This window comes from Cryptomeria japonica, unplaced genomic scaffold, assembly GCF_030272615.1.
Source record: "Cryptomeria japonica unplaced genomic scaffold, Sugi_1.0 HiC_scaffold_394, whole genome shotgun sequence".
Taxonomy (NCBI): domain Eukaryota; kingdom Viridiplantae; phylum Streptophyta; class Pinopsida; order Cupressales; family Cupressaceae; genus Cryptomeria; species Cryptomeria japonica.
In genome coordinates this window covers 55,931-67,344 of record NW_026729215.1, presented here as the reverse complement: position 1 = coordinate 67,344, position 11,414 = coordinate 55,931, and the positions used below count along the sequence as shown (strand labels likewise).

The following is an 11,414-nucleotide window of genomic DNA, read 5'->3' as shown; positions in this document are numbered from 1 at the left end:
TTCTCTTTTTCTTTTCTAAACCTCGAAACCTTTTTCTGCTCTCATCTACTCCACTCCATGCAATATATATACACAGAGAGAGTGAGAAGGAGCCTTAAATCAAAATCAACAGATTCCCCGACGTGTCCACATAACAATATCGATCCTCTTAGAAGGATAGACGAATTTATTTAATTTCCCCTTCTCTATCTCTGCCCGTCTGGAATTGTTCTAGAAGTAGAATAGACTGCTGCAATTCGAAGTGAATCGTATTTTTTTCTGTCCATACCTTCACTAAGTATTTCCGTACACTTAACTCGTAATCCAGTTCCCTCTTCCCATTGAATTTTGTGGACCCATTCAGATCGAAATTCCAAAACGTGTTGTAACCGGAGGGTTAGTTTTCTAAAAATATTTAAAATTAGTTTACACATAATTATTCTTAGTCGGTTTATCCGGCTTTCCAACTTATTCTCATTCTTGTTTATCTCATTCTTAAATTTTGCTCTAATTAGTTTATTCATTTTTAAGATTTAGAGATTTTACTTGTACAAAACTGTTATATTCAATGCTCTATTATGTATTCACATTACCGTATCCTATCATAAAGTTCTATTCAAGGATTTATACCAGAAAGAAAAAGTACATGAAAGTTAATGTAATCTATGTGGTTGAACATCCACATATATAAATCATCTAAATTGAATTTTATTTTTATTCTCGTTCTTATTTATCTTATTTCTCAATTTTACTTGTGCAGAAGTGTTATATGCAATGTTCTATTATATATTCACATTGCCATATCCTATCATAACGTTTTGCTCAAGGATTTATACCAGAAGGAAAAAGTAGATAAAAGTTAGCGTAATCTATGTGGTTGAACATGCAAGTATATAAATCATCTAAATTGAATTTAAGAATCCATCTTTTAAGAATTGGGTATGTAGTTGTATCAGTGATAAGCATGAAAGTCATGTCAACTAGGGATCACTCCCCATGTCCACGATTGTTTTATGTCAAATCCATAGATATGCGTAAGTTCTATATGTGTGAATATAAATTCTTCCCTAACATTTGATCTAATAAATCTCACTTTTCGTCAATTTACCTTGAAGTTAACTCTTCACTAATTGTCAAGTATTCGCAATAGTTAAAATCACATTAGGGAGCCTGGTAGATCACTAGGGTCAAGTTCTCCTAGGTTATCCTTCGGAATGGTCGGCTTCACGAGCCTGGCCAATTTAGGTAAATGGAAAAGAAGCATGCAAATTTCCCAAGATGAAAACTTTGATGGAGATAGATTCATCTTGGTGCTCCAACCAAAAGCGTTTCTATGATAAATGTTTCATTTATGCAAATTCGTATTCAATGAATTCTCAAAGCGACTGCATGTTAAATAAATGCACATTGAATTCTTTCAAAAACCAAAATGTTCAATAAATCACATAAAACAGGTACTAAATGTAATTATGATAGAATAAAAGGTTTGGAGTTAAAAAATTCGAATTTAAATTGCTAAATCTCAAGGGTCAGTATTGTATGGTGCAATATTGATTGGACGCCCCATTATTGACCAATAACAGAAAAAAGGCTAATACTTATGTAGAGAATAAATGCCTAGACATTGAGGTGTGGATGGAGAATAATCTAATAATAAATGTGATACATACGAATGTGTGCATGAATCCACGGGATAAGATAGAATATAAGGGGGTGTATGTAAATTAATAAGGGTGGCTAATTAGAGAATGGGCCAAGATTTCGACAAGATTGCATCATTTCTTGATATATGGTTGAATTAATCCATCCTCTAATAATATACCCAAAACTAAGGATAGTTTGACTAGATTAAAATATTTTACCATTATGTTTTGACCATACATTGACGTGCATGTGAATCCTAAAATAGTAATACATCTCAAAGCATATGGAATGTGGAATATATCGTTTAAATTAGATGCTTGGACGTCAAATAATAGTTAATATAGATAGAGTAATGGACCTTGGCACATACTAGCATGTGATACTCATTCTTTACATTTGAATCCTTCATGAGAGCCTAAAAAATAGAGAAATTATGTATAGTGAGTAGCTTATATCTCAAGAATTAAATAGACATCAATAAAATACGTGAACCTATTTAACAATCTAGAAGATTAAGAAATATGAAAATGAGTAGTAAGTTTAGGGGTATCTTCATGTGCAAAAGGTTCTGTGACGTAGTGCCCTATGGTATATTGATACTACCACATCCTATCATATAAAAGCTTTATTTAGAAATGGTGATTGCATGCTTCATATGAGAGAAATTATAGAAGAGGGAAAATAGTACATGAATTTATTATGCCGAAGGCGTCTCTTATATGAATTGGATGAGCTGTTTTTGGGCATCAACGATTGTGAGTAAAGGAGAAAGCATTGCAAGACGATTGGGAATATTGGAGCTGCCCGCTGTCCATTAGTTTTATTCTTCATTTTTTGTCAGAATGTGTGCACTACCCATCATCTCTCGATCTTCTCATTTTACCACTATCTCTCCTCTTGCAGTCACGATCAGATGAGATTTTTTCGAAAATTCTACTCCTCCATTAATGCAAACATAGTACTCTCAAATATTTGAGCTCTCACAATCTAAATTTTAGGGTTCCTGCCACTTGTTCCGTGTGCCTCTTTAATAATTCATAAATGTCATTATTTTCTTGTTTTTTATTTCTATACAATTTAGTTGTTGCACGGTTTCCCATGATAAGTGAATGGTGGGACCTTTTTTAATTACTAAGTACACTCAACCTTTATGTTTCCATTTGTCTAAATCAAACCATCTAGTAATTCCGAAACCCTAAAAAAGTTGTATGGGTTTTATAGACACTTCAAAATTTACTATGTTTGTATGTGTTAAAATGACTATGTTAGTGGGTTTTAAGTTATTTACTTATTATTCTGTTAATGTATTATATATAATAATAATATTATTGAATAGAAACCTATTTGTTTAAATAGTTCAAGTAATTTATGGTGAAAATGTAAATAGAATAGAATAATTTTTTATTTTCAAATAGAAATAAACTATACAAATCATGTAAATTGTATTAGTATTATTGTAATATTATCATAAAAACTCGACCTTCAAGGACCCAACAAAAAAACAGATGCGAACCAACCCATAAAAACCAGGGAAAAGCAGCCCCATAGAACAACAGACAAGAACAATACAGAATTTCTACATAACAAAACTACAACACTTTGACCAATTTGTCATTCTTCTGAATGACATCCTCATTGATTTTCTGAACTTTCTTAATGATGTTGTCAACACGGGTCACACCCTTATCTTTTCTATGGAGCCTCGTCGCTGGACCAAGTAGGGGCTTCTCTTTCGTATCCAGATCCGCATCCACATCCTCTGAGGGAGCCCTAAGTTTCTTACAGGTACCAGCATTCACAACCTTATCTTTCTTCACCATCTCAGTGCTACCAGTGGGGCACTTGCCCTGAGAAATATAATGAAGAACTTCAGCCTATTCATTGAGTCTACGTAGACCAATGCTAGTATTGTTCATGGCAGACATACTCACCTCCACCACCACACTCAAACTATGCTGATGTTTATAAGTCATTTTCCAAAGCCTTAATGTGCTCTTCATGTTCCTCCTTAAGGTCTTTAATACCATTAGCCAGGGTATGCGTATTCGAGACCTAGTACTGTCGAGGTCCCCATTAGGTGGATTGGCCTTCTCTTTGAGATTATTAATCTCTTGAAAAATCTAGGTGAATTGGGCATTTTGGTTATCCTTTAAATTCCTCAAGTTAATATTCGTAATCGTATTCTCAGGGACCGACAAACCATCTCCTTAGGAGTAAACCCACCACCAAGAGTAGGTATAGAAACATTGACACCCTAATCCTCCGCAGGCCCGTCCAAATCAATCTGAGAGGCATTCGGTCGCTTAGAATAATTCTCGTTGACATTGTTAAATACTTTGGTTTTGTCAATAGCTCTTGACATAGAAACGCTGGCCACTCTTTTAACCTTCACATCAGAACTACCGTCCACCGAATTAGGGACATGTTCAGGGTCATCCTCCTCGTTAGATAAAATAATTTATTTTCTGCTAGTACGGTTAGGGATTTTAGACGATGAGGGTCCTTGTTTGTTATAAATGTGAAAGACTTCGTTCCCATCGAAGTCCACCTCTTCATCAGAAGAGATTTCCCCATAATGAATATGGACATTCTTCTTGTATTCTATACCAGTTTTAGCACTCGTATTCCTCTCGACATTGATAGTCTTGGCATACTTCATAATCAACGGGAATAAGCCCTCATGGAGAACAAGGGAGGATGCACATTTCTCGTGAGCCCTAATGCTATTATTCAATGATGAGACCAAATAAAAGGCCAAGGAAATGCACTTGTGATGCCGAAAATGATTAATAATGACAAAGTGATAGCTAAGTAAGCTACAGAATTTACCATCAACGGTGAGGCGGCGCACGATAACCTCTGAGACCTCGTACCATGGCTTTGAAAGTGATTTTTTCTCCCACCCAACATTATTATTCTTTCTCACCTTCTCCCTTTCCTTCGGCGGGAAAAAGGTTTTCATCGCCACCATCGCACATTTCTTATGCTTGTAGAATTTGGTGCCCTTGTTCAGAATTTTGGACACCTTAGCCACCATCTCCTCATTAACCTCCAGCTCCATACCATAGACACAGATAAAACCATCCTTCCACCCATTAAGAAAGGCCTCAGTAACAAGGGCATCCACACCATGAAGCATCTCGATATAACTAGTCAAAACTCCTACCGAAAGTTCTTTCCATACTGCTTCCTTATTTCGTCATTTTTCGCAGACTATGGGATCCAAACGGTTCCTATCTCCCCTAATATTAAAAAATACTAATTCTCAACAACCTGCAACACAAACAGAGTTGACATAAACCATATAAAAACAATTAAAAAAGCCACCAGAAAGTTCGTCTTTCCCCTCATAAAAGAAGTCTTGCCCACGACACTTTGGAAGATGTCATTCTCCATCATTTCCAAAAGCCCCTTGAGCTTCGCAAGCATCATAATCATTACGGAGTAGGTTAAGAAGATCCACTGGGATCTTATCATAAATGTTCCAAAGTTTCCTACTTGCCAAGTCGGCCCCAATGTTGGCCTAAATATCCGCAACCTTATTACCTTCATGGTAGACATGTGAAATGTTAAATTCACAGAAGCCCCTGAGAGGAATTAGGCTATCTTGAATAATATGTTTAATCAACCAAATAGGAGAGGAGGAAGTCGTTAAACAATGATGTTTAGGGAGTCACACTCCAACCAGACCCTTCTCAAACCTTTCTCTTTGGCCAATTTGATATTGGTATAAATTGTGAAGGCCTCATTAAAGTGATTTGTCTGGGTACCCAAAGAGAGGGCCATTGTCGAGACCATCCTGCCATTGTTATCACGCACCACTTCCCCACATCCAGCAGGTCTGGGATTCCCATTCGCCACACCATCAATTAATGTTACTTTAGGTCCAATATTTTTTTTAAATGTTATAAAAATTGATTAACAAGATATGAGAAAGAGTTTATTGAATTAATAGATAGAGAGAGAAATCAATCCAATGTCATTTCTTTCAATGAAATGGAAAATATTTTTGCAGGAAGAGCATCATCAAGAATCAAGACAATAGATAAAGTAGTAAATGTTGTCAAGTGAGTGCTAAGATCAACTTTCCCATTGGACTTCTCAAAACATGGTACCTCTGTTTTCTTTGAGATGGGATTCTTTAGGACGGTATATGAAAGTAGTCCACGTGTGCAATATGGTGGAAGAGTTAGTTGGGATTAGGTTTGGCTTGTGCTGGCCAATTATTCAGATGTCCAAATCTCTACTACGATACATAATTTATAAGGATTATTTCCATAAAAAAATAAACCAACTGAATAATTGTAGTGCTCTATTGTATTTAAGTTAAGAGTGTAAAATTATCCCTTTCCCAATTGAATGATCCTTCTTCCTTTCTAGCTATACATTGAATAATAAATAAATATTTTCCAGCATCTATATCCGTTGCGACAAGAATCTTCGATAGAAAAATAATAATAATAAGTAAAGAAAAATGAAATGGCATTATACTAGAATACATTATTTTCATGACCCAAAATAGTAAATTAATGGATACTAAGCGATTGGAGCTAGTTAAATGCCTTGCTGAAGGAGTAATTACCAAAATAAAAGAAAAAAGAGAAAAGAGGAGACTATGTTTAAACTGGTTCAATTTAAAACTTCCTAATAGTATCCTCATGTGGCATACATTGCCAAGCACTAAGAAAGAATTTTTTATATCATTGTAGATCTAAATGCATCTCACCTTAGGTGGTTAATCGGGTCAATGGAGATGGAAAAATCCTTTACAAAGGCTGCACATTATCTAGTAAGCACAATAGTTTTAAAAGATAATAAATAAATAATAAGAATGAAATTAGAACAAGAATTTAATCAAGTGTAAATGCACTCCACTCATCACCTTCGTCGCCCAATTGAATAAACTAAGAAAATATAAGCTAAGCTACTAGTTTAGATGTTGTCCAATGCCCTTAGAAACTATATGAATAGCATGTTGGACACCTTATCCACCATCTCCTCATCAACCTCCAGCTCCATACCATAGACACAGAGCACACCATACTTCCACCCATGAACAAAGGCCTCGGTAACAAGGGCATCCGCACCATGAAGCGTCTCGATATAACTAGTAAAAACACTTATCGAAAGTTCTTTGCATACTGCTTCCTTATTTCATCATTTTTCATAGACTATGGGCTCCAAACGGTTCCTATCTCCCCCAATCTTGGAAAATACCGATTCTCAACAACCTGCAACACAAACAGAGTTGAGCTAAACAAAAACAATCAAAAACGCCACCAGAAAGTTTGACTTTCCCCTCATAGAAGAAGTCTTGCCCAGGACACTTTGGAAGACGTCATTCTCCATCATTTCCGAAAGCCCCTTGAGCTTCGCACGCATCATGATCATTACGGAGTAGGTTAAGAAGATCCTCTGGGATCCGATCATAAATGTTCCAAACTTTCCTACTTGGCAAGTCGGCCCCAATGTTGGCCTAAATATCGGCAACCTTATTACCTTCACGATAGACATGTGAAATGGTAAATTCGTAGAATCCCCTGAGAAGCATTAGGCTATCTTCAATAATATGTTTAATCGACCAACTAGGGGAGGAGGAAGTTGTTAAACAATTAATGATGTTTAGGGAGTCACACTCCAAGAAGACCCTTCTCAAACCTTTCTCTTTGGCCAATTTGATATTGGTATACGTTGTGAAGGCCTCACTAAAGTGGTTTGTCTAGGTACCCAAAGAGAGGGCCACCATCGAGACCATCCTGCCATTATTATCACGCACCACTCCCCCATATCCAGCAGGTCCGGGATTCCCCTTCGCTGCACCATCAATTAATGTTACTTTAGGTCCAATATTTTTTTTTAAACGTTATAAAAATTGATTAACAAGATATGAGAAAGAGTTTATTGAATTAATAGATAAAGGGAAAAATCAATCCAATGTCATTTGTTTCAATGAAATGAAAAAGATTTTTGCAGGAAGAGAATCCTCAAGAATCAAGCCAATAGATAAAGTAGTAAATGTTGTCAAGTGAGTGCTAAGATCAACTTTCCCATTGGACTTCTCGAAACATGGTACCTCTATGTGCTTTGAGATGGGATTCTTTAGGACGGTATATGAAAGTAGTCTACGTGTGCAATATGATGGAAGAGTTAGTTGGGATTAGGTTTGGCCTGTGCCGGCCAATTATTCAAATGTCGACATCTCTACTATGATACATGATTTATAAGGAGTGCTTCCATAAAAAAGTAAACCAACCGAATAATTGTAGTGCTCTATTGTATTTAAGTTAAGAGTGTAAAATTATCCCTTTCCCAATTGAATGATCCTTCTTCCTTTCTAGCTATACATTGAATAATAAATAAATATTTTCCAGCATCTATATCCGTTGCAACAAGAATCTTCGATAGAAAAATAATAATAATAATAATAAGTAAAGAAAAATGAAATGGCATTATACTAGAATACATTATTTTCATGACCCAAAATAGTAAATTAATGGATACAAAGCAATTGTAGCTAGTTAAATGCCTTGCTGAAGGAGTAATTACCAAAATAAAATAAAAAAAGAAAAGAGGAGGCTCTGTTTAAACTGGTTCAATCTAAAACTTCCTAATATTATCCTCGTGTGACATACATTGTCGAGCATTGAGAAACATAGAATTTTTTATATCGCTTGTAGCTCTAAATGCATCTCACCTTAGGTGGTTGATAGGGTCGAGGGAGATGGAAAAATCCTTAACAAAGGTTGCACATTATCTAGTTAGCACAATAGTTTTACAAGATAATAAATAAATAATAAGAATGAAATTAGAACAAGAATTTAATCAAATGTAAATGCACTCCACTCTTCACCTTCATCGCCCAATTGGATAAACTAAGAAAATATAAGCTAAGATGTTAGTTTAGATGTTGTCCAATGCCCTTAGAAACTATATGAATAGCATATTGGGCCGCCATCCCTCCTCTTACCCTCCTTGCATTGTCAAGGTGAAATAAGTATGAGGTTGATTTAATAATTATTTTAAATTTATATGTTTTATTTATTATTCATTGTGTGTTTCTTACTTGTTAATGCTTTATCAATTGTAAACTATGTAATACTACGAATACTTTTTCCTTGGAATATATAATTAGTTCTCTCTCCCTCTATATTAAGGATATTTTTTAAGAAATTATTGTTTATTTAAATAAATATAATAATATCTATTTAAGAATTATCTCAACCAATATTTTATTCATCTGAGAAGTTTTTTGGCTATCTAAAAATCTAATAAGTGTCAACTCTCTCAAATAATTGATTTTAGTATCCTTTGTGTTCATTGGACTATAATAATACGTAAGTAGACACTGCAACATAGATCATGTGAAATTGAAATTAACATGTTAGGATTTACAAGGTGAAAGAGTGAAGATACTATGATTTTTTGTAGGCAATCAAAACTTTTCTCAATAATTGTGTTATTATGTTGTAGTCCACTAATATTTTAATTTTTTAGGTCACGAAAAAAAGTTCCAAAACCTAATGCAATCCTATTAAAATGTTGAAAACAAGTAATCATGTCACATTATCAATGGCTGAAAATTGATGTGTGGTCTAACATCCATACTCTGAAGCACAAATACATTACATAATTTAATTTTATTATCTAAGGTGCGTTGTAGTGTAGTAGCAACCTTTCAAATGAGAGGCCCCGATTCACCATCAATAAGTTTTCTATATAAGATTTGTGTAAGATGTCATCGAATGCACTATAAAGCGCTGATAGGTAATCGTGAATCGTGATATAGGCATAGCCTTAAATATTAGCACTTTTAAATAAATTGCAAAGGCTCCAAAATGATATTCTTAATTCTCGAGAACTCGTCTTCTCTAGTAGAAAATTATACAATAGTAATTGTGAGAAAATTAGAGAGACCTTCTTAGCAACAACCTTACCTTATATATAGGCTACATTAAATTGTGTTTGATCTTAGTAATGTGAAATGCGGACATGATTGAAAATAAGTATTATTTGAATGTATAAATCACAGACACGGATCTTAAAGTTAAATACCATTAAAAGTATTCATAGGCATACAATAATTTATTTTACACTTAAGACTTGAAGAAAAGATAAGACCATTACAAATGCTTTATAATTATATAAATTCTCTTGTCGTTGTTTTAACTCGCAATTTATATTTTGATAATCAATTATCGCACCTTCATTTCCATGCCAAAATAACACACATAGTGTAGCATATCATAAGGAACCATAAATGAAGGTCCCCGAGAACAACAGGGGCCAAACAATTTTACTGAAAATAAGCAGCTACGAAGATGAAAATTTACATGATTCGCATATCGGACAGTGCAATAGGCAGACGCAGGAGACGAGATCACATATTGCATTCGAAGGACAGAGGAAGAGGAAATGAGAGAGACAGAAAAAGAGAAGAAGAAGAATTAGAAGAGGGAGATGATGATTTAAAGAGAATCACACTTAGTGGGCTTGAAAGAGAGCGTGTTCTGAGCATTGTTGTAAAGGATATGGAAGTTTTGCTGCTGTATGTTTCCGAAGATGGAAGGATTCCCCGATGGTTCACCCAACATTGCCAGGCACAAGAGATTTTCAGATGCCTGAATGAAAAAGTTGTCTGCCGGAAGCTCGTAATCCACGCCGCCTTTGAAGTTGAAGACGAGGGTTGGCAAGGTGAGGTGAGCGGATGATGTGTGGTAACAAAGATCCAAACCTGTAGAAGAGCCGTCTACAGGAGTGAGATCAATGGCGGACTGAATTGCTTCCTTAAGAGGAGAGTAGGCAGCCTGGTCCAGGATGGTAACAGTGGTTCCGGAGTCGATGATCATACCTCCGCTGCCGTCCGATTGCAGATCGAAAGTTCCAGGAGGAATATCTAGTGCCTTACCATTGAGGGTGATTCCTGTAATAGGAATGTACCAGAAAGTGGGAATGATACTGCTCTTGATGAGTGGGAGAGTCTTGGCTCCTCCGCTCAAGGAAGCACCCTCGCCGAAAAAGAGGGGGCTGGTTTGTGAAGAAGAGTCGGTGATGGGCAAAAGACAGTAAGAGAACATGTTCTCTGCTTTGGAACCCAGCTGTGAGATAAGGGAGAGACCACCTCTTCCCAGTCCCACAAGGCCACCACCCTGAGAGAATCCTTGTCCTTCGTTGTCATGCCCGCATCCAAATGCAATGCCTTTAACCTTGCTGCTCCCAATTGACAATGTCTCGTAAGCCAGGTCGCCGCTGGTGAAGGAACCATCGCCATACTGATACATAAAGGTACAATCTGGATTGCATCCGGTTTGCGTACTCCCCAAGGCGTCACAAAGAGAATCACCGCAGGGAATTGTGGAAAATGTGGGGGACTTGGAGGGGTCGAAGATTGGCGTAGGCTGAGAGAAGCAGTCCTTGCAAGGCTTGCACTGAGTCCAAATCAGATCGCTCCCCGTGTCCACAATCGCTTCGAAGCTCACAGAGGGCGTTCCCAGTGCAACGCTCATCAGAAATTCTCCATCCCCTACTTCAACGGGCGTTTCAGCGTCTAATTGCCCTCTTATCAATGCCTCTATCTTCTTCATTCGCTTCTTACTTCGATCCACAGCCAAACCCAATCTCTCAGAAAAACCCAACTCTCTCTCTGATCTGCGCGTCATATTCACCCTTATTTTTACATTTTCATCGCTGCTAGACTTCGGCCAACCACTAAACAGTCTGTCCGAAGAACATGATATCGTTGGAATAGTAAAGCATATCAAGACCACAAAACCCAACAGCTTTGAACGCTCCAT

At 36.4% G+C, this 11,414-nt stretch overlaps 1 protein-coding gene across 1 annotated transcript; it reads right to left on the bottom strand.

Annotated features, from left to right (window-relative positions):
• Positions 1-10,088: 10,088 nt before the first annotated feature.
• LOC131871327 (aspartic proteinase nepenthesin-1-like) lies at positions 10,089-11,414 on the bottom strand. The gene has a single exon (XM_059215945.1). The coding sequence runs from the start codon at positions 11,412-11,414 to the stop codon at positions 10,089-10,091; it is 1,326 nt and encodes a 441-aa protein (XP_059071928.1).

Bases quoted from the DNA above. Each gene is read 5' to 3' on its own strand.
- LOC131871327 (XM_059215945.1), bottom strand. From the start codon at position 11,414: ATGGAGCGTTCAAAGCTGTTGGGTTTTGTGGTCTTGATATGCTTTACT.